This window comes from Lactuca saligna, chromosome 3 (assembly GCF_052625555.1).
Source record: "Lactuca saligna cultivar CGN05327 chromosome 3, ASM5262555v1, whole genome shotgun sequence".
Taxonomy (NCBI): domain Eukaryota; kingdom Viridiplantae; phylum Streptophyta; class Magnoliopsida; order Asterales; family Asteraceae; genus Lactuca; species Lactuca saligna.
The window spans coordinates 61,717,387-61,742,642 of NC_136419.1; the positions used below are offsets into that span (position 1 = coordinate 61,717,387).

Consider the following 25,256-nt stretch of genomic DNA (forward strand, 5'->3'; position numbering starts at 1 on the left):
TCCATACCTAAGATGCAATTAACCAAACCTATTGTAAGATGCTATAATCGAATAATAGTACCATAAACCATATTTCATAGAAAAATGGTATGCATTGCATAATGTTTCATATAACGTTTCATGTAGCAATCATCCAATTATGCCAAAAATCCTATCAAACAAGCATATTAAGGCAACATATAAGGCAACACATATGAAAATTGGATGTTTGTTGCAAAAACTAGGAATAACAAAAGATATACAAAAAGAAGGCACCATATGCCAGTGATTAATATCCCACTTCATACCTTTTCATAATCACTACCCAACTAATCCAACTTGACAGGTTTGGTAGCACTGGAAACACTACCATCTTTGTCATACACAATCTTCTTCAACTTTAGCTTCAATATCCTCTCAGAAGGTTTCATTTTCCCATGCATAGGTTTGGTAGACAAGTTTGGCAAGTTATTGACTCTATCATCCACTCCCTCAACAACAGCTTCAATCCTACTTCCACTTGTACCTCATCCATTACATGATTATCAGCTACAATCACTTCTTCATCATCACCATCACTTCATGCTTCCTCCCTTGCATCAAATCCTCCATCATCAGCTTCATCATCAGTAAACACCTTAACATCATCTGGATGCCCTTCTTGATCTTGTAATTCCTGTTAAGGCAATATACGACATGTAATAATAATATGGGACAAATAGAATAAAACTAAATTTAAGTAAAATAAATAGGAGATTAATTACCAGTTCAACATGTAACATGTCATCTAATGACATTACTATCCCTTTACTCCCTTCAATTTCACCAATGTTGTATCCTGAATCTAGTAGCATGGCTACATCGTCTTCATTCAGTTGGATTTCTCAGGTATAACATCATCTGCATTACCTTCAAGAAACTCAGGTTCCTCCTCTTGAATTTCTCTAGGAATTTCATTTATACCATCCTCAACATCATCAATAATTTCACTCAGCTTTCGTGACTTAGATTGTGCCTCACAAACTTCATCTATAACTTGAATGACCATACCCTCATCAACCTCTTGTTTTCCATTTTCCTAGTTTTGCCCTTCATCCTGGTTTTTCCCTTCACCAACAAGTTTTTGTCCCTCGATATGAACTTGTCCCTCATCTACAGGTTTTTCCCCCTTACCTACAGCTCCACCTCCACCCCTTCTACTATTTATTTTTCTCTCCTTTGAGTTATTGGCTAATTTGGCTCATTACTTGTTTCTATACTCCTCCTTCTAGTCTTTCTCCTAGAACCATATGCTTGATTGGGATCTACATTTTGATTGATTGGAGTTTCAGTTGTTACACTTTCATGTTCCTCTTGATTTTTTCTTGGCCTACCATTTTTTTTGGGTGCACGTGGAACTCTTGGCCTTGTTTCAATTGTGTAGCTTTGTTTGTTATGTCCAAATTCAGAGCAATTACCACACCTCACAGTTTTGGATACTTTAACTATTGCAGTAGCAAACTAGGTCTCTTTTTCACTTGAATGGCTTCTCCTTTTGGTGGCAGGTCTTCCTGGCATTCTTCTAGCTATTGGTGGCGAAAGCTTTTGGAAGGGAGTTTGTTCCCATAAATTGCTCCCATTGATAGGCATTACGTTACTTTGGTAACATTCAATAAACTTGTATTTTGAGAAGCATTCATTAACATATCCATCAAACTGTCTTATGGGTATAGCTAATGGCAACATTTTCATGAACACAAGGGATTCCATAAACATCCCAAAACCTTCATGTGCAAGTCCCGGCCTCCAAGTCTACATTGAAACTTTCATAATTGAACCTAGCTTCAAATACTGAACCTTGGCTACGAATAACCATCCAAAACCTGAAATTGTCACATAAATTTAAAAACATTAACATAAGAGCATTGATTTATAAAATACAAATGCAATTGGATAAATAATACATACCTCATATACTTCCCAAAAAAGTTCATTTGTTTCAACATATTTGGGCACACATTGGACTTCCATTTGTTACACTTATCATTCATGTGAGCAAACCTATCCATTATGTAGATTCTTATCTCCTCAAGCATTGTTATCAAAGGCTTTTTCCTAGCTTCTATTATGATGGAGTTAAAGCATTCTGACATTCCATTCTCAACTGCTTCACATGCAAACCCTAGAGTATAGTAAGCTCTGCACCAAGTTCTAGGCTTTTTGGACATCAAATACTCATATGAACCAGGACTAAGCTTCTTTATTTCATCCATATGTTTCTTGAAGTCTCCTTCTACATAACTCATTGTTGAAGCCCATAAAATTATTTTGAATTATAATTTGGTGTAAGCCTTCTTAAAGTTTGCATAAATGTTTCTAGCACATTGTCTATGCTCCACATGTGGCAAAATGTCTTTCACAGCTTCTAATAAGCCCTGAAACATATAAGTACATTGAATATTAATACAAAAAATTTCAATTATATAGTATATTAATACAAAACATAGCAACTAAAAGTACCTTATGTTGATCTGATATGATAACCAACCATCTACTACCATCCAACATTATATCATCATGTATGGGCTCTAAAAACCAAGTCCAATTAGGTTTATTCTCCACATCTACAACATCCGAAGCTATTGGATATACTTGGTTGTTTACATCCCTTCCAATTGTTGTCAACAGTTCACCTTTCACCTCGCCTTTCAAGAAGCATCCATCTAAACCAATCACTTTTCTTCAACCACTTTTCCATCCACTACTTAAAGCTTTAAAACATATATAAAATCTGTGGAAATAGCGCTTTCCATCAGGGTTGTCGATGATGCTAACCTTGCAAGTAGACTCATGGTTTGATCTTAAAAGCTCATAGGAGTAGTCCCATATTCTTGCATAATACTCAGTTAACTTTCCTTCAATTAACTCTTTTGCCCATTCTTTTTGCCCTCTTACATTGGCCAATAGACACATCACATCTAAATGTCTGTTTAATATCACTTATCATCTCCCTAAGCTTAAGATTTGGCTTGTTTGCAATCTCAGTCATGTAATGTCTCCCAATCCATTTAGGAGACATAATTGAACCAAACATGAATGACCCAGAGCATTTATGGATCCTAGTCATAGTTTTGGTTTGTAATGACCTTTCCTTGTACATCCAAGCAGCATGCAATCTAAAAGGGCATTGGTTGTCTTCATTTCTTTTCCCACATTTTACAACAATTCTACCACTATCACACTTGGCAAAATATATTTGATACCCATGGGACACAACATAGTTTGCAACACAAAATTTAAGTTGCTCAGCGGATTCAAGTATATCACCAAGTTTTGGTTCCATCTTGTCCCATTTGATGTTGGGATCATGAACCCTATACTTAGGTTGTACGTCTTCCTCATCATCTTTATCACTTTCCCAGTCATTTTCATGATATACTCGTGCACTCATTTCATCAGACATACTTGCATTACGAAGATTAACATCATTAAGTAATACATTCAAGAAATTATCCTTACACTTATCTAATGTGCTCATGAACTCATCCTCTGGTTCATGGTCCATGTAAATACCATGTAGTTCAAAGTCCATCTCGTTCAACCCAACAAAAGGTTCGTTCAAAACAGCAAATGGATCATTCCATTCTTCCTCTGATGAAGCCATTCTTCACTCCTACATAAAATCAAGGTTACATAACGTCATTTTAACTAAGAGATCAAAGGAAAAAATGAAAATTTATTCCAAAACTGTAAATACCTAACCTGTGATGATCGTCTTCTTTACTTGACATACACTAGCAACACTGATTATCGTTTTCTTCTTTACTCGAGCTTCTAATAACAATCAAACCCTAAAAAGCTTTGAAAATGCAAATAAATATGGGCGACAATGATGATTTTTGTGGAGAAATAGAGAAGACGTACATTTTTTTTGGGAAAGAGTTTGTGTTCTCGATGCCTAACGGACAAGATAATGGGAGTAAATGAGAGGTGTGTCACCGGATATTAACGGATGACCTACTAAATGGCGGTTTTGACAAAAAGAGCCAAAATGTTGGGCATTAACGCACCAAAATTCGTCGTGGGGACTAAACCGAACAAATTTTGAAAACTTAGGGATTTTTATGTCAAAAGCCCTATAAAGAATATAAAATAAGATATTAATAAATGTGAACATCAAATAAGAAAAAGTATTAAAAAAACATTAAAAAGTCATTAAATAAACTTTTTTTTTTTATCAAATGATAATGCAATTTCTTTATTTTTTTCAAATAATAAAAATCTCCAGAAAAAAAATTACCATCCAAACTGCTATTTTGTAACGGTTCCTTTATTTTGTAAAAGTTTTCCCTAAAGTTTTTGGAATAACAGTATATCATTTGACAAAAATTATACTCCTATTAAAAGTCACCTAACCCAATTAAATGATATTTAATTTTCACAAATAAATCACCAAATATGTAATTTTTTACCAAATATGATTCAAAAATTAATAATAATCTTGGAATTCACATCGTTACTTGATTCTTTTTCCTTTTAATATTGGTTTGCCAACAATGTTTGATTTATTCAAGGTATATTTTGGAGATAATAAACATAATTTAAATTATAAAAATATGATTTAATGTCTCGTGAACAAAGAGATTGTTGCACTATAAAAAGGCAAACCCGTCTCCTTCGTTTCTCGTCTCTTCCATTACTCTCTCCTCCATACACACAGTGGAAAGATTTTAGTGAGAGAGTAATTAATTCTTTCAAACATGGCCCTCCTCAACGATTTAATCAATCTCAACCTCACAGAATCCACCACGAAAATTATCGCCGAATACATCTGGTTAGTTTCTTTAATCCGACTCGTGATCGATTTCTTGACTTTTTGAGTTTTTTCTTACGTTTCGAATCAGAAGACCTGAATCCCCTGTTTTACGCCATGAACGTCGCCTTTAATGTTTGGATTCTATGTGGGTTTTTCGTTATCTGTTTGATTATCGATGCTCATAGCAACTAGATCTTCATCTATATTTTTGCGATTTAATCAGCACCACTCCATGTGTTAAACTTTTAATCAAAATGAAGAAGTCAACTCTTGGAAATATGATATACACTTACCTTCACCATAAACACACGCAAGACGGATGATTCTGATCTGGGGTTTTGGGGTTTTTGATTTTTCATCCTTTGATCTTATAAACTATCTTCAAATTGAAAGGTTGACTTTTTAGTCAACCATCAAAAAGCACACAGATTAGGGATTTCCACAATTCTTACTATGATAATCTTGTAGTTTTGATTGATTTTGTATTCAACATCATAAGAAAAACATTATTATATCCAAACACCACCTAAATTTCTTGAAATTTCTTATAGGATCGGTGGATCGGGGATGGATCTTCGAAGCAAAGCCAGAGTAAGTAGTTTCAAACGTCAATTTCTTTGTGTTTTCTTTATTGAATCGATCTTTTCTTAATCGTCATTCAATTGATTTTCCTTTGTTCTTCTTCTTTTAGACACTTCCTGAACCTGTAACTGATCCCAAAAAGCTGCCAAAATGGAATTACGATGGATCGAGCACTGGTCAAGCTCCTGGTGAGGACAGCGAGGTCATAGTCTGGTGTGTATTTGTCTTCTTTCTTTTATATAGTATGAATTATCTTCAATTTTATTCTATTTTTGAAAATTTAAATCATGAGAATCTTGTTCTCCTTGAATGAAACAGGCCTCAAGCTATTTTCAAGGATCCATTCAGGGGTGGAAATAACATTTTGGTATGTTTTCAATCATTTCTTTTGTTAGGTAGTGGGGTGTTTGGTAAAATTGATCATAAGTTTTAAAATAAAAAAGATAATATATTTTTTTTAATTTCTATCTTTATTCTTAAAGTCTTTAAACACATGGTATCCACAGGCTTTATAAACTCAAACTTTATGTTTATTAATTAATTAACACTTTAACATTATTTTCAAGATTTTGTTCTTATGCACGTTTAAATTTTACATAAAGATGACGACCCATGATGGGGTTTCACTGTTTTCATATGAAACAGGTGATATGCGATGCATACACTCCCGCCGGCGAGCCAATTCCGACCAACAAGCGGTATGCGGCGGCGAAAATCTTCAGCGACCCCAAAGTCGAGAAGGAAATCCCATGGTATTTTCCCGATTTCACTTCACAAAACGACATCTCCACTCCAATTTCGATGCTTATAGTTTCCAATTTCATGTAATAGGTATGGAATCGAGCAAGAATACACTTTGTTGCAGAAAGATATCAACTGGCCTTTGGGTTGGCCCCAAGGCGGATTCCCCGGACCTCAGGTAACCTCCGGCGACCTCAAATCTACTTTTTTCTCATAATTTTTGTATAAATTTTAACGAAAAATTCTCCTTTTGATGAAATTAGGGCCCATACTACTGTGGTATTGGTGCCGATAAGGCTTTTGGACGTGATATCGTCGATGCACACTACAAGGCTTGCCTTTACGCCGGAATCAACATCAGTGGGATTAACGGCGAGGTGATGCCCGGCCAGTGGGAGTTCCAGGTCGGACCATCTGTCGGAATCTCTGCCGGCGATGAGATCTGGGCTGCTCGTTATATTCTTGAGGTACAAAAGTTTGGTGATATTATATATAGATCGATTTATGTTTCTATGTATCTGTTCGTGATGCGAAAAATTCTGTTTTTTTTTCTTCTGAACAGAGGATCACCGAGATTGCTGGAGTCGTGGTTTCGTTTGACCCCAAACCCATTAAAGGTGACTGGAATGGTGCCGGAGCTCACACCAACTACAGGTATTTTCCGGCGAACTTACATAAAAAAATGTTGAAACTTAAAAATTACTTTTTTTTTCATAATCTTGATCACACCCATTTGCAATTTTCAGCACAAAATCAATGAGAGAAGAGGGGGGATATGAAGTCATCAAGAAAGCTATAGAGAAATTGGGTTTGAGGCACAGAGAACACATTGCTGCCTACGGTGAAGGGAATGAACGTCGGCTCACCGGTCGCCACGAGACAGCCGATATTAACACATTTAAATGGGTACGTCACAAACAAATACCGTTTCATATTTCGTAACAGATAAACAGATGACACTGTGTCTAGCTGATGTGAGACGTTGATATCAACAACAAATATGTAGATGAGATTGTGTATAGCTAGTTGATGTCACTGTGTCTAGCTAATGTGAGACATTGACAATAAATATACAGATGAGATTGTGTCTAACTGATGTGGGACACTGACAGTATTACTAACATGTTAAAATCTTGTGACAGGGGGTGGCGAACCGTGGTGCTTCGATTCGTGTTGGGAGGGACACTGAGAAGGAAGGGAAGGGGTATTTTGAGGACCGTAGGCCAGCCTCTAACATGGACCCGTATGTGGTTACTGCGATGATTGCCGAAACTACCCTTTTGTTGTGAACGTGAAACGTGAAGTATTTTGGGGAGATTTCTGTTAGAGTTGGGAAAAGATCCTTCTGTTTATTATTGTTAAAAGTAGTGTGTGCCTTTGTTTATTCTGTTTTAGTTGCTTCTGGCTTTCAATTTTTAACAGCAAATGCAGTTTGTTTGGTGATTTCTCCCTAGTGTTTGTTGGAAATAACGTTTAATAACAATGTGAAGGGTTTTGGTTTTCAGTTCTATTATCATTTTGTTTGTTTTTGTGATTTTTGGGTTCATCGATTCGTATTGTGTTGTTGTTTCTTTTGATGTATTCCTTTTGATGACGCACAATAAAGATTCATTTTTATCATCATTTTGTTTGTTTTTGCGATTTACGTTTTTGCACATTTTTCACATGATTGGGTGAACTAAGAGATTAATGTTTGTACTTTTTGAAACTTTCATTGTTTCTGTTTATGCTAGTTTGTTGCTAGCTTGATTTTATATAAAATCATTCCAGCCATTAAAAAAAACTATTTATACTTTAGACAAGTGTGCGGTTGGTGGATTGGATAATACTAACATTATAATATATATGGGTTGTTTAGGGTTGGGGTTGGCTTAAAACTTTTTTTTTGTACATTTTAAAATGTTTATATACGGTTATGAAACTATCTTTGACAGCACAATAGGGCATTGATGAACCAAAATACGAACAAAAACAAGCATATGGTGACAAAAGATCGAAACCAACGTTCACATTGTTATTAGAACAATATAATTTTATCAACTATTATTCCCTACAATCACAAAGATATCACCAACCAACTGTATTTTGAGGCTAAAAACTTGTTAACCGGAATCAAAATCTCCATTAATAAGGGTTGTACTTTGTAACTTGACACGAGGTTCATATTGTGTTTCTCGCAAAGAGAATAAATTTTTTGTTGTTAAGTGAATGTCTTTTTTTGTGAATGAATGAATTATATTAAAAAGCTAGACAAATTAGATCACAGAAATAGTATAAGTTAGGTTTCTCCCTCTATTTAACAACCGAATAAATGATTGATAAACAACTCTATCCAACAAAGCATCTTTATTAGTGTTATGCAAGCGGCCTGGAAAAAATAATAAAACAACACAGATAATTAACATGGTTCGATCGATGTGACCTACATCCTTGGATAGAAACGGAGAACTCTTCTACGATTCGATTGTTTTGAAAGTGATTACAATAATACTTATAACCATAAAATCTAACTATTGGGCAACATTGACGGCAGACCCAATTGGTTGTAACAACAGTGCTACCCATCAAAATTTTCAAAAACGTAATGTATATTTTTTGAGAAATTTTCCAACATAATGGTGTAGCCAAAATGATGAATCATACCATTATGGAGAATCATACTGATTTTTTTTGAGAAATTTTCCAACATAGTGTAAAGAAAGGCATCAATCAACATCGCACGGTAGTCAATATGCCTCAACAAAAGGTGTAGCCGAAATGATGAATCACCTTGCTTGAGACCATGTTTAATTGCAAAATTCAGAAGTAGGAGAGTTATTAACAAAGACAAAAGCCATGGAAATAAGACAAGAAGGAATCCATCCTCTCCACTTATCACCATATCCCTATGTCTCTTACTATCATCAAGATAAGACCAATTTAGAGAGTCAAAAGCTTTCTCATACTAGCATCCAACCAGGTCTGTGTGAGCAACATCTATCCATCGAACAAGTTCTTTATAAGTTATGAGCATCATATTCACTACAATAATCCACCATCCTTCCATCCACTTATTCATACCCGACACATTACAATTCATCCTCTCATTTGGATCTCTATTCTCAATAGAACTTATAATTTCAACCATTTTTAGTAAATTCTTAATCATAACTATCATCAACGGTATCTAGACCCTATCCTCAATAATGTCTTCCTCTTCGTCGCTCGAGTGGTCACTATCATGAAACTTCATTCTGGTTAAACTTCTTACCTGAACTTCATGGCAACTTGAATAACCTCATTTTTTTTGGGATCAATACTACCAATTCCGAGTGAAAAATCAAATAAAGACAATTCAAAATGCAGTTAAATGCATTGCCACTATGAGTAAAAATCAACCTATATATACCCATTTTGTTTAAAAAATATCATGTTATCTCTACTTTACTCTAAATTTTATACCAACTAAGCAACAAATGTGCCTAAAAGACTCTTTTAAACACCTCAATCAATATACCCAACAATACCAAATCTCAAAAGTCAAAAACTAGACCCTTAGTTTTATACTTTGTGATGTTAAGGCTGTGTAAATTGTAGTTTTCAGTGGTCTGATACACATAGGGCATTGCAAAAATGGCTGAATATATAGACATACAACACAAGAAGAAGCTAGTGGTTTTCGACTTGTAAATGTTTGGAAACCAATTAAAAGGTCACAAATTAAATCAAACGAGATAGAGAAATCGGAGGCTTGCTGACTGTGCTCACAAAGAGCCTATTGAGAATGAAAGCCTTGAAGTTGCTTCACTGCTTCCTGCCATCTTAACTAGGAACCCATAAGCTAATGAAATCCAAAAAAAAAAAAAAAAAATCAAAAGTATATGCATAATGTATAAGTGTTTTCGTTCTATGAAAACAAAATCAATCAATCGATAAAATATTAAAATTTAATCTATGGACATGAATATTACCTTGACGAGGAGCAAAGCTTGAGATAGATATCATTGGATCGAGGGACACTTCTCTTGGCCCACCTGCAACGAGATCGATAATCTCAGGCCCAATCCAATTGTATTTTGGTCTAGGGGTGAAAACAAGAAAATAACCCTTATAATAGACAATATTTTTCTTAGATAATGATTATGAAGATTAAAATAACTATAAAAACATTACATAACAGTTATGATAAAACAATAACTAGGAAAGCAACAAATAGCTGAAGTGTGATTTGTGAAGCTCATGCAACGACTAGCAAGCAATCTGAATTTATAGAGTAATTATGAAAAAAAAAAAAAAAAAAAAAAAAAAAAACAAACAAATAAAAACAAAGAAGGACTGGAGAAAAGAATAGGCATAGACTAAAATGAAAAATATTCTTGTGATCCTTCCATTCATGACTCATGAGTACATAAGTGTTGTCGTCATGGTGGAATCCCTTAGCATGCTTGATCTACTGTGAAATCAAATTATATGATAACTTTTTCTACATTCTATTCAACTCTAATTAGTTGCTCAACTAAAGATGCCATTACTCACTTTGTCATTACTAAGAAACCCACTTTTTTCCTTGGCTTAGTTTAAAAGTTTTGCAAAGAAAAGCCATGTACTTACTACGAATTCGAAAATTACTAATATGTGGCAATCACCCTTTAAACCATTTCAATCCAAGAAGAAAAAAAGTTATCTTGATTATTTAGAGTGTCATTAGATTTAGGTGTTGTTTGTTTTTTTTTTAAACAAATATTCATGAAGTCTGCGAACCACTTCTGCAAGCTTCTGCAGCAGAAGTGACGGATCAAACGACTGCAGACTATAATAAAAATGAAATTTGTTTTTTAACATCTGCATGCTGCTACAGATATTAAAAAATTAAAATAAATTGATTTTATATACTGAGAATAGTTTTTTAATACGTAAAATTTAATAATGTATGACATTTCAACAATATTTTATGATATTTCTGCAAAAAAAAATAACGATATTATAGCAAAATATAATGATATTTCAGCAAGAAATTATCATTATTCAATATTAAAAATATCGAAAAAAATAATTCAGTAAGAATAAAAAAAACACGAGAAAAGAAGATGAAACAAAAATTCAGTAAGATTTCAACAATATATAATTAATATTCATCAAGATTTCAGTAAAAAAAGATGTTGGAAGATGCAATACAAGTGTTGTCCCAAACAAAACACATGTAAATGTTTTTTACTCCGAAGATTTCTAAAAACAAACAGCTTGATAATGAAAAGTGTTGCGTGTGTGCTGTATCGCACAACAATAAGAGGTCTGAAAAGTTTTTTTATATAAAAAAGAAAAACAAAAAAACAAAACAAAACAAAACAAAACAAACAAAACCTTACTATTAAGACATTAACTTATTTGTGATTTCAATCATATATCTTGATCATATAATGAGTAGGAAATACATATCTTTTTGTCATACACAAACAATTTATGTTTTAAAGTTTAGAGGATTATATAATTCATTAATTTGTATATTATATAAATCTCTATAACATAAATTATTGTGTATGACAAAAATTATTGTATATGTATCACTTTCCGTACAAATATATATTTTTTAAACATTTTAATTTTTAAGCGTTATTTCAAACATTTGAAATTGCTTTGTTTTATATTGTATTGTTTGTGGTGGTCCATTGTTTGTTTTTTGATACTTAACATTTAGCATGAATGAATCAAATGAATAACTAATTTATAACAAAAGTTATTTTTCTTGTCCTTGTAGGTTGATCCACAATAACATGTATACATGTTATAGCCATTAAATTGAGCAACCGAAATTACAGATGCTTTAATATCCATTGTAATTGTACGTAGATCAAATAAATATCATATAGATATATCAAAATCCAACTTTTTATCAAATGTATCATCACTTATCAATTATCACAAAATATTATAATTTCTTTAACATACATTCTTGTATATCAGATATATGTTGTAGATATATCAAATCCAAATCATTATCAGAATTGGTCACCACTAATCATTTATATCACAATATATCATTTATATCATAATATATCATGGACATAATAGACTGCAACATAAACTTTTTACTTTACAAGTGATTGTGACCTTGAAAAGTGGGGTCCAAGTTCCTAATTAATAAACAAAAAATCAGCATTCAAAATGTTACATCCATGACTTGTATCTTGTATGAGTTGAACCCTTATATTACCCCATCTTATCAATCAACACTTATCAAAAGACCCAACACAAAATTGGCCTTCAAAGTGGCATCTTTCAACCCTTAAAAGCTTCGGGCTACACACATATCCAAATCCAAACCATCTTCTCAATTCCTACGCTTCAATCAAATCATGTCCATAAAAGAACACACCGAGGAAAATTCCAACGAATTAGTTCTCGTAAAAGTAGCAGCATGGAATTTATCCGAGCAAACAACAGTATCCAAGATCAATTATACAGGATCATGTGATCTTGTTGTTGGGTCTTCTAGATACAAGCAAGAAGCAATGAATGAAGCGCATGAAGATCATACAAGGGTCTCAACACGACATCTTAACAACCCTCTATTTTCTACTATTTCTACTGATAGTTCTCTTCTTGATAAGTATGAAATAGAACGGATATCAAAGGATATTGAACGCTACCTACAGTTCAGTTGTGACAAGTATTATTGTGGTAAATCCGTTGATGGTGTTCATGTTGCTGGAAGTCGGAGAATTGTGCCATTGATGGAGAAGGATTCTAGGGGAACAAAAGCTAAGAGAATAAACACACAAAGGAAATGGTGTCGACCAATGTATGAATTATGTGGATCAGTTAAAGGTGATGTGGTGGAGAATGTATGTTTAGCGACTGAACGAAGGAGGAAGGCTAATAAAAAGCATATTCCGATGGCCGGAGATTGGAATTTTCATCGAAATGACACTTAGACGTTTTAATATTTTATCTTTAATTTCAAAAGTCAAAGTAATAATACATACATGTATTAGTTATAAGAAGCCACTTGTATTCATGTATGTAAGTGCTCGAATATTGTTCTTCATTATTGCTTAGTATACATTTAGGAATTGGTCGATTGTATAATTCAAATGCTTGAATATGACTTTTCGGTTACATGTTAACATCACCAATAAGAGAGACTATTATAATATTATTTGTCACTAAGCTGATCAAGTATTCTGTTGTTTTCTTTGGCATCAAATTGATAATAAAATTATTACTTTGGGCGATTTTAAGGCTGAAAACACATCTAAGAGAATTTGATAATTAATAAAAACTATTCATATGCTGAATACTAAATAATAAAAACTGTAAAGCAAATGAGTTAAATGAAATGAAAATTTCATAAAAAACACTTTACATTTTATTTTATTTTATTATTTTTTTTAACGGGAAGTCACTCTAAAGAAAATGTCACACTAACACAGTAAACTTTTGGTATTTATTGATTTGATCACTAAATTTATTTTTTTTGCGCAATAAACCATTAAACTCATATATGACTTGTCAACCAAGTCATTTTGCTTGAAATTAACAGGTAATCCGGTAACAAAGCTGACGTGTCATTAATAATATGACATACTAAAAAATGTGACTAAAAAGCAATGTATGTTCATGGGTTAATATATTAAATGTCACTAAAAATCAATAGTAGTCGTGGCAAACGAAAAAGCATGTGACTAATAATAATTTATGGTAACTATTTAATATATTATGTCAATAAAAATCAATAGTAATCATGACAAACGAATAAAACGTGTGACTAAAATAGTTTATGGTCATGGTTTACTATATTACGTATCAATAAAAGTCAATATTAGTCATGACAAATGAAAAAACAAGGAACTAATACTAGTTTATGGTCATGTTTTAATATATTACGTGTAACTGAAAATCAACAACATTTATGAAAACAAAACAACTTGTGAGGGAAAGTAGTTCATGATGATGGTTATAAAAAATAATTAAAAAAAACTACAAGAACTGGTACTCTATGGTGATAACTTTTACCTATAGTAACGATTTTTATAAGTTATAATCACTACAATTAAACGTCACCATAAATTATCTTTAATGATGCAACTCTTTCTTACATATTGAATAAAAAACCGTCATAAACGGTCTATAGTGATGGGTTTTTTTTTTTTGTGGCCAAATGCCAGTTGTAGTTGTGTATAGGGGGGATCAACCTTATAATTTTTTAAGTTGGGGCTTAGGACCCCAAGGATAAAGGGTCATATATTTTCAAACTTAACCCAATATTAATAAATATCAAATCTCAATTAGTTCATTATTAAATTGTCTGATAGGTCACATCACATGACAGTGAGCAATCTTGATTGTTGAAGTCAAAACGCATGGGACACATCAGTGCGATGAAAACTGAAACGTTGCATTTATCTTTTATTCTTCTATCTCGATTCTCAATTGTTTAAATACTTAGCATTATGTTTGTTCAGTTTTAGCTGTCTTGGTGATTCGCAAAAAACATATACATGATAAAAAAAAAATAACTCCACCATTTATCAACATTTAGTTTATTATTATCGGTCTCAATTTCGGATAAAAGATGATGGTTTATTACGTTAAGTATAATAAAAAGCAAAGAGCCACACATTTTTGATTCGTTTAGAGCTATGAGCCACACATGGTTTGTACTTGTGGCCATAAATATGTAGTGTAATATACTCAAAGCATAAATAGAAATAAAAAATAATAATATTTATAGAATATAAATTTAATATTTATCAACTTAAAAGAAATAGTATATTAATTATTTAATAGTTGTGATCAAAAGCGGAATAAATGATCAATAGTTTATTTTATGTTAAGTAAAATTATTAAATTAACTAATGTCGGGTTAATTGGTAATTACTTAAAATGGGTTTTAGGTTTATAGTTTTAGTTGGTAAAATGGATTTAAGAAAGGCTAGCAGCTAAACATAAAAAAACTAGAGAGCAGCTAAACACAAAAAGAACTAGAGAAAACGAAAAAACTAACTATAATCCTTGATTACAAAATAGTTTTTAGCAAAAAAATTAGTATTTATCTCAAACTAGTTATCAAATTAGTAGACCAATGAAATTGTTTACTCTTTCGCATATGTATATAAGGACAAAGAAAATCATTTTTGCAAAACAAAACAATAGACCATTTTATGGTCTACGGTTTCCTTTCGATGGGTTATTATTTTTCAAACTGTAGACCAAAAATGGTCTACTATTTCAGCCAAAAAGCTATTGTTTCGTATTTTTGGGGTATTTGACTATTATTCATAGTTATTTTTTTCTTATTATTTGTTTTGGTTCGTTATCAATATACTACATATTCAATACAACACTTTTTATATCAATTTATTAAAAGTATTAATTATCATATGTGATATGTATATATGGCTATATGCATATTATTTCTTTCTAACTTTATTGTGTGGTTGAATTTAACAATTCATTAAATTCATTAAAAAGGGTAGCATCATTATAACCCAATATTTGATGAGAAAGTCAAGATGAATCAACCTAGAAAGAAATAATGTGCATATATACATAATATATATATATATATATATATATATATATATATATATATATATATATATATATATATATATATATATATATACCACATATGATAATTAATAATTTCAATGAATTGATATAAAAAGTGTTGTATTAAAAATATAGTATATTGATAATGTTCCAAACAATCAACAAGAAAAGACAAGAATAAATAGTAGTCAAATACCACCAAAAAAAAAGAAATCGTTTTGGTTGAAACAGTAGATCATTTTTGGTGTACGATTTGGGAAACAATAGACTATCGAGAGGAAACCGTAACCATAAAATGGTCTACAGTTTTGTTTTACAAAAATGATTTTTCCCCTTGTGTATATGTGAAAGAGTAGACCATTTCGGCAAAAAAAAAAAGTAGACCATTTCATTGGCTTACGCTTTTGATGGCTAGGTTAGGATAAATGCTAATTTTTGGCTAAAAAATAACGTGTAATTAAGGATTTTGGTTAGTTTTATCATTTCTCAGAAAACTATTTTTTGTGGTCATAATCAATATCAGTAAGGAAACAAGAAAAACCTCTCTCTCTTTAGTACCTAGGTACTATGATGTTAATATGTTGGAAGGCTAATAGTTGTTTGTTCCTATTTTGTGTAGATCACATGTATAATTTATATGATTTAATAACTACTCTCCAACATCATTGAGGTATCATTATGAACATCCTATGGATGTAAAAGCTGAGCTAGTTTGTTCTAATTGATTATGGCATTTAAGAATTAAAATTTTAAAATACTTATTTTTGCTTCTATTGTGTTTTGATTATTAAATTGTTTTAATCAATAATCCCGAACACTTTCTATTTCTTAAATGTAGTGAAAACATATTTGTTCTTTAAAAAACACATTCTTAGTGGAATCATTGATTGTGATATATTATTACATCCTATCAATACAACTGATAAGAATCGAAAACATTATTTAAACTAACTTCAATTTCTAAATATTGGTTGACGTGCCCATCTTTGAGAAAGTAACATTGTTATGTTTTCCAAGTATGCACAAACCATAAAAACTAACACACTCTTTTGATCCAAAATTAATCCATTGGAAGCCAACATATGAATACTCTTCCCATTCATATATATGCGAAAGTATTTGTTGTTACAAAGTAGACATGTCAACGCACTTATTAGCTGTATTTGCTCCAGGTACTTCAACCATATATAATTTTTCCCATTTGTGACTATGAGCAATCAACATGTTTCCCTTTGTCATATTTTATCGGTAACCTCCAAAGTCAATGTGATAACCTTCATATCCTAAACTTTCCTACTAATATTAACATTCTTAGGAAAACATGTTCAGTACTTATAGTATGAACACTCTTATCACCTACTAGTGAGACTTTAACATTGTAATGTTTGAAATTCTACATCTCTTCCTTACACATAATGGTGTAGAATAATGCACATGAATCTATTGTCCATGATTCAATCATACATTATACACATAAATCAAGGCATCATGAAACAAATTGGCTGCAACATTCACATCTTTCTTCCCTTTGTTTACTGCAAGTGTTGTGTATTAGTTCCTAAAGTACCCAACATGTTTGAAACTCTAGTGTATTATGCTTTCCATGTAATTTGATGAAATCTTTTTCTGGATCTTTTTCTTTCCATTTTTCATGTCATGTGTTAAATTTCCTACCCCTATCTTTTGTACTCAATAAGGAACTAGAATACTTATATGCGTTCTTTTTATAGATATGTTCTCTTTGAGATCAAATCATGAATAATTTCAAAGGTAACCTTTGTTGTTTCGGATAAACTAATGTATGTTGTAATAATACCAAATCATTTCTCTAACAATGAATGTATATAAGCCAAATCATTTCTCTGACAATGAATGTATATTATAATAACTCTTGTACTTGTGATGATTTTTCTAGGTTATAAAAAAATTCATGTGGCGGAAAGACACTTAAACCCTTAAGTCCACATGTAACCTAGAAAGGATCCATGTTTTCTCTATTAATAGCTATAAAGTATGAATATCAAGAAACCCTAGGAAACCCTACTTTAATCGAAATTACAAGAAGGTTTAGAGTTACATACATTTTGATTAATATAGCAATTAATCAGCAAAATCTTCCTTTGAATACCTTAGAAAGAAAGCACCAAAAGTTTGGATGCCTCTAAGGGCTTGTATCCAAAACTCTAATAACTAGAAAACTTGAGGAGGGGGAAGGCTAGAGAGAAAACTTGACTCTTAAGAGTAGTATGGATATTGGAAAATATGAGACCCTATGGGTCCTATTAATAGCTGATAGGAAAACTTTGGATAACCCTAATTTGAATATATGATAATAATATTTTAAATTAAATAATTATTCAACTCCTTAATTATCTCATAGGATTAATCTAGAAACCCTAATACACATAGCCAAAACCAGCAATGTAAGGTTCTAGAAAACTTATTTTGCTCAACTATTGAACGATTACAGCTTAGTCTCTACAATTCCAATTAATTTTAATTAACTCGAAATTAATCCCAATCAATTTCTAATCAATTATTGTTATTTCAAATTAATATATTAATCATATAATATATTAATAAATCATTTGTCACAATTTATTAATCATATAATAAATTAACAAATCAGTCTCTCTCCAAAAGTTATTCTATTTAATTATCGATTATGAGAGTAACCTAAAAAAGACTTTGCTTCTAATTCAAGAATATACAAATTCATTTATTGGCTAAGACACCTTAATCCAACATGTGGTTCATCATTGAATTCAATATAGTATACATAAGCTAATAAAACTACATTCGTCTACATGATCTATCACAAACATCCTTTTTTTTCATCTTTGTGTTGGCTGCTAGTTGAATCAGAAAAACTTTATTTGTAATAGACGACTTTTCATACATGTTAGACGATGCCTTGATCATTATAGACATAGTTGTCCCATTGACAATAATATAAGCAACATAATTTCGCAAACTTTAACATAACGACCATGGGCATGTCAATTCAACGTATCCCAATCTTCTTGCTTTATATTATGGTGTTATGCCCTGAGTTGACTATGGAGCTTTTTTGGTATATATAAATGATCATCGATATGTATCTTCCAAGTAAACTTTTAACTTCCAAAAGACAAATTCATTGATCATCGCCTTCTTGTCTCCAACTATATGTCTAATACCATTTATCAAGTTACGATTGAAGCCCGCTGATTTAATATACAAAAAGAAAAAACACAAAAGTTTATGTGGTTCAATCGTATCGAGTTACAATTGAAACAAACGAATTTAATATGAAAAAACAAAACAAAACAAAACAAAACAAAACAAAGAAACAAAGAAAGAAAAGTTTGTTAGAAAAATAAGGTAGAAAACAGAATATGATCATTAGATTCTTCTAGGATCGTGTTGGTTCACTTTCCGAATCAGTATTTCTCTCATATGTCTGAGTTACGAGAAATTTTATATGGGATCATCTTTAAAGGAACAATTAAAATTCTAGGCACAAAAAACTTGATCAAAACGAGAGAGAATAGTGTGTGTATGTGTGTGTGTCTATATATATATATATATATATATATATATATATATATATATATATATATATATATATATATATATATATATATATTTCGTATGTTTCAAAAACGTAAGAAAATTCTTATAAGAATTAAAAACAACTGCATTCAGATAAGGCAATTAATGGTTGGATAAACACACAAATTTATAGTGAAACCCTCGAAAATTCAACAATTTCCATTAAGGTCCTTAAAGTAAATTTGTATTTTTTTTTCTAACCCGCTGACCCGGTAGCAGGACACCTATTAAGAGACGTTGCCCCTTGGAACCCCATAAGAGGGTGTCACCCTCTTGACCCCACTCTTTTGGTCGTACCGGGATCAATCTAGATTAATATACACCTCCAACCTTGTATTAAAATTTGATAACTTATTTTATTTCCTTATTTTTATTAGTTTATTTTAGATTTTTAGCTCTTTTTAATTAGTTTTGCATTGTATATTCTTTATTTTCTTTTTCATGGATCGTATCGGAGACTTTTTATTTTGCATAAGAAATTTTGCAGGATTTTGGAGCTCATTGCGGTTGCCGTTTGACTGGAGTTGGGCTTAGTGGGCTTTCCGATGCATTATTGGGCTTGGCGGATCCACCAAAGAAGATTTTGGCTTAAAAAGCTAAAGGCTTGGATGATGTGGGCTTGTGAACATAGGTCATAAACTTCTATTTTTGGGCTTGGTGCATCCATATTTGAAGCTAAATGATGATTGGTTGGTTTAAATCACATGGATATAGAGGGGACCAAAGGAATCTTTGGTAGTGGAAGGGTGGAGTGGAGGATTGAAGAGCCAATAGCATTACAGCAACACATGCGCGGGTGGAATTTTCATCGCGTGGGTACCCGCGCAACTGCCCAGTTTGGGAATTTTGGTCATTTGGCACACCATAACCTTGGGGGATCAGATCCATCAGCTACATTCTTGATTTTTCACCATTGGAGACCTGTAGGAGGCGATTTTGGAGCTTGAAGACTCGTTTCTTTTCATCTTTCCAAGATATTAGTAGTTTCTTTATGCATTTAGACTTTTGTGATTGTTTTTTTATTGCCATGAGTAGCTAAACTCTCTATATTGGTTAACTTTGGTTAAAACCTTTGAATGTTTGTGGGTTTTTGAAGGATTCATGCTAGATTATCAATTATCTTATGTTTATGGTTCTAGATCATATTTCTTATGCTTGTTTAATGGTTTGATCATGAGCTTGGCACTTGAATGAGCTAATGTTAGTTTATTTCTTTGGTTTTGTATTAAATCATTGAATTGACATAGAACATGAGCTTTATGATGGTAAAAATCATCTCTAGTTTATGAATCATAACTCATTTATGGATGTGTAAGTAGGGCTGTGCATGGGTCGATTTGGGTCGGTTTTGGACCCCAACCCAACCCAACCCGTAAATGATCGGTTTCTGGTCGGTTCGGTTTCTCGGTTTCTAATATCGGTTTGGGTGGTTTCTCGGTTTCTTGGGTTCAACCCATACACTTACGATTTTTGGGTTTAAACCCATGGGTTTTGGGTTTGAACCCATTTTCCAGAAATGTAACAATTAGTTAAATAATTAAAAAAACACTTAAGCTTCTTATTTATATATATATATATATATATATATATATATATATATATATATATATATATAAACATAAAATAATACTTAAAAGCATCGAGTTTGCGGGTTCGCTGGGTCGGTTTCTCGGTTTTAAAGAGGGGTCGGTTTCTCGGGTTATTGGGTCGGTTTCTGGGGGCAAAACCGAAACCGAACCCGGAAAGTCGGTTTTTACAAATTTAAAACCCACACCGTCGGTTTTGATTCGGTTTTTGTCGGTTTCTCGGTTTCTTGGTTCGGGTTTGCTCACCCCTACGTGTAAGCATTGACATCCTCTAGGAATTAGGGATTTCTTCATTCTTAAGGCTAATCAACTTCTTGGGTTCAATTGCTTCAATTAAACCCTTGATCTTGATTAAGAAGGTGTGTTGTGGGCTTCCTCAACCTCCATACTACCTAAGAGGAATCTTGGCATATCATGCTTCATGGTTGCTATAACCAATTTGGGATGAATGATAAGCTTTATGTTGAATCGTAATAATAAACACACAAATGTTCATTATGTTGAATTGCCTTAGTTAACCAACTCTCTCTAATATTTGAGCATCTCACTATCTTATTAATTGCAAGTTTTTAATTATTCAAATCTTTCAGTTTTCAAGTAATCAACCCCCCCCCCCCCCCCTTTAGTGTAATTGTAGTTAGTTAGTTTATTTACAATAGTTCTTTTAGATTGCATTGGTGATTGAATACAACCATTTCTCCGATGATCGATACCCCTTTTACCATTATATTACGTTTTATTTGCAAACAAATGGTATAATTTACTTAGTGGACTGAACATCCCACCAAAACTAAGATATAATCTCATTTGAAACATATATAAATCTTATTATATAAAATGAATCGGTTACACTGACACTAAAATGACTGACAAAATTTATATGATTTAATCATCCTTGCCAACGGTTGAATTAATTAAATAAGTTTCTTATTAATATGCGTGATAGGATTTATAAATAGATAACATATCTTGAAATTTCAGTCGTGATGCTTTGCCCTTGGGCTCCCTGCCTCCCATTGTTGTCACGGCAGGTTCTTTTGATGGGAGTCTCCACACCTCAACGTCCCCACGGCATCCATACCCATGAAATAATTAATTCACCATTCACTCTTTGACATGACACCCCTAACCAGTTTCGAAATAATAAAGGCTATATTACTATATATATACATATCTTAATAACTGATATCAGAAAGCAATGCAAGATATTTAACAATATCATCTATATTATGCGATCGTAAGAAATTATTACTATTTCAAACAACAGAAAACACATGCATACATCTAAAACATGATTCCAAAATGTAAGTACACACTACAAATACGGCATACGCCAGTAGCACACTTAAACATCAAGTGAAGCATACAACCTACGCAAATGCCTCCACTCCACTCACTTCACGCATCAAACCTACCCTTGGCCACCATCGGAGTTCTGCGACTTCTCCCAATTCACCCCATCAAAATGCTTCACCTCCACATGACTCAACGTTCCTGGATCCACACACCTATAAGTAATCGCTATTCCCTTATTGGATCTCGGAGTATAAAACGACGTTATCCCACAGACCTTACAAAACGTATGCTTTGCTGACTGACTGCCAAACGTATAAGTAGTCAAGAATTTTTCAGAGTCTCCAAGAAGCTCAAATCTTCCAAAAGGAACAACAAAGTGAGTGTTTCTTCTCATCGAACAGTCTGAGCAGTTACAGTTCCATGCAACGACGGTGGGTGGTGATTGAGCTCGCCATCTCACACGTCTGCAGTGGCATCCACCGTTGTGCACCACCATCTCAGTTGTCATTTTTACGATGTTATATCGTAGTTCTCGATTTGTTAATTTCGGCGTGGTATCTGGAAGTTGAGAATTACCAAGAGACCTGGATTTGTTTGGTTTAAAGATGAGAGAAGCGAAGACAACTGGTGTTACGTGGAACCGACACGTGTACTATGTCAATTACATGCGTATAAAGGGTAGCTTGTGTCACCAACCACCTCCTTTTATCGTCATCGTTTTAATTAATTTAGGATTTGATTTTTTATGAGTATGGTTATATTTTAAGTTATGAACGCAAAGATATTTAATCAATTAAAGGCGTATTCGGTACGGAGTGTTCGAGAGATTCTTGCTTCTTGCGTTTAACAAACAAAACATTCCGTGTGTGTTTTGAAGATATAGTCGCACTACAAGCTTTTAAATTTTGTTTAAACAAAACAATTCAAATCCAAATTAATCTTACTTCACGTAGTGTTTAACAAAACGCTACAAACTATTCGCTACAAGCTAATTTTATCTAACACACCCTAAACCAATTAATCGACCAAATTAAACTAAAAATCTCCATTGTAATTGACCGAATAAGTGTTGGTTACATTTATTGAACTCCAACTTATTGATATCTAAGATAAATATTAATATAGTCTTAATGAGCGTCAAAAGGTACAACTTACAAGGTATGTTGTCTTTAAAAGAATTGGTTTTATCATATAAGAAGGTTTAACGGCGAAGCTTATTGCCCATTTCCCTTCCCATTCTTTGTATTGTGACGACTAATTTATGTGAAATGGAGATTTATAAAAATAATAGAGATGTTTTCATCCTTTAAAAAATAAATAAAAAAAAGATAATCATCGTCTTCAAATCTGTCAATTTTTGGTTTTGGTATTGGAAAAATTGGAAGGGCCCTAAAGTCTTAAACCTTATAGACTATATAAGGAGCTAATGGTATAGTTTTTTGTCATACATAATAATTTATGTTTTATAAGGGTTGTACGTTATGCAAAAATATGTCATTATTGTATATGACAAAAGATTGTTGTATACAAATCAATTCTCATAGACTATCTACTTGTGCATGTGTTGGATATAAACCTAAACTAGGCCCTCTGCACCTCACGAACCCTATTGCTTGTAGAAAATCTTGTAACAAATATCTTACACAACCCTTTTTCACCAGAAAAAAAAAATTAACCACCACTTTATCCATCGATCACCACTATGCCATTGGATATTGGAAACCCTAAATTTTATCATCTAAGCTCTATCTCACCGGCAGAAAATCGAGCAACATTGAAACACCACCATTTTCTCATCTCCGACTACCACCTACAGATGTGGAAGAATAATTAAAATCTTGATGAACCCTTTTGTGTGGATCTTGAACTTATAACTGGAAAATCATTGGGTGCTTTGCAGAATGTTTTAGAAGGAAATAATTAAGGAAAATGGATTGTGTTGAAGGATAAGAGAGTTGATAACCGGAGGCGGAATTGATAAGGTGTACCATGGTCTTGAAAGTGTTTAGACCACAGGTGATACTTATTAAATCACATATACGGAATTTTTTTCCTTATATGCACTATTAAATCCTTTTTAGAGTGTTATGAGCTTCTTTCTTACAGAGTTATACCCTATTGATCATATAACTAGATAGATATTCAGTTTGTTGAGTAGACTATTGTAATGGTTGTTCATCATCTTCAGTGAAGGTTCTTCGTTGTTGGTGTGTAGGCATGTCAGTTAGAAATCCAAAATGGATCATAATAGTGAATGTATGTTTATCATTCATCCTCAATGATTATATTATGAATAATGATACGCATAGTGATAATTTTCATCATCATATCCTTGTCATACGCAAGATAGGTACCGAAGAAATGCAAAATAAGTTTCATGAACTCCATATATTAGTTCAACATCTTTTTTTGTTGGTTTTTTTTTTGTTTTTGTTTTTTTATGTTAAACAAATAACTTGTGTTTCCAAAGTTATGAAAAAGTTATTGACTTGAATACGTATAAGGTAGTCGTAAAACATCGATAATGGTAGAACTTGTTTGTTGAGTTTTTTCATAACATCTAAGCGACAAGTCATCAGTCCAAAAAGTTTATAGATCTCCTGAATAAAGAGTTTTTTTTAACTTATTTATGGGACACATCAACTTTATTTATATTTTTATTTTTTGAACGAATGAATTTTTATAAAAAACAAGAAAGCCTTAGCAAGAAGCTAAATGCGAAATGGAACTATTACATCATAAAGTTAAAAATGAGGTTTTGGAGTCATAAATTCCACGAAATAGAGAATTTATGTTTATGATGCACCATCCAATTAAAAGAAAAAACAACAATATCTTCAAATAACCTATCTTGTATAGGTCTTGATTGGTCAAACACACATTTATTTCTAAAGTTTCATATGGACAACCAGTTCGTGTAGATAATAACTTTCAAGATATCTTTCATATTCATACTTAAGTGAATCTTCCAAGAACAAAGATATCTCATCCACTGAATTTAACTTATACATGTCAATATCACAGCACCAATTGAATTTCTAAATCAAAGCTTTGGCTAGCGTACACTCAAGAAAAAGATGATTAACATTCTCCGCTTGATCCATGCTAATAGGACAAAGAGAAATAGGAACATCAATACATCTAGAGATTAA

The 25,256-nt window shown here is 32.4% G+C and overlaps 1 protein-coding gene and 1 pseudogene across 1 annotated transcript; one reads left to right on the forward strand and one right to left on the reverse strand.

Annotated features, from left to right (window-relative positions):
* Positions 1-4,624: 4,624 nt before the first annotated feature.
* On the forward strand, positions 4,625-7,601 carry LOC145036691 (glutamine synthetase cytosolic isozyme-like). Its single transcript, XM_078985158.1, has 10 exons — positions 4,625-4,792; positions 5,326-5,365; positions 5,466-5,569; positions 5,675-5,723; positions 6,002-6,108; positions 6,188-6,275; positions 6,361-6,564; positions 6,660-6,751; positions 6,844-7,003; positions 7,240-7,601. The coding sequence occupies exons 1-10, from the start codon at positions 4,719-4,721 to the stop codon at positions 7,384-7,386; spliced, it is 1,065 nt and encodes a 354-aa protein (XP_078841284.1). The 5' UTR covers positions 4,625-4,718; the 3' UTR covers positions 7,387-7,601.
* Positions 7,602-22,219: 14,618 nt separating this feature from the next.
* On the reverse strand, positions 22,220-22,612 carry LOC145035605 (uncharacterized; annotated as a pseudogene).
* Positions 22,613-25,256: the final 2,644 nt, after the last annotated feature.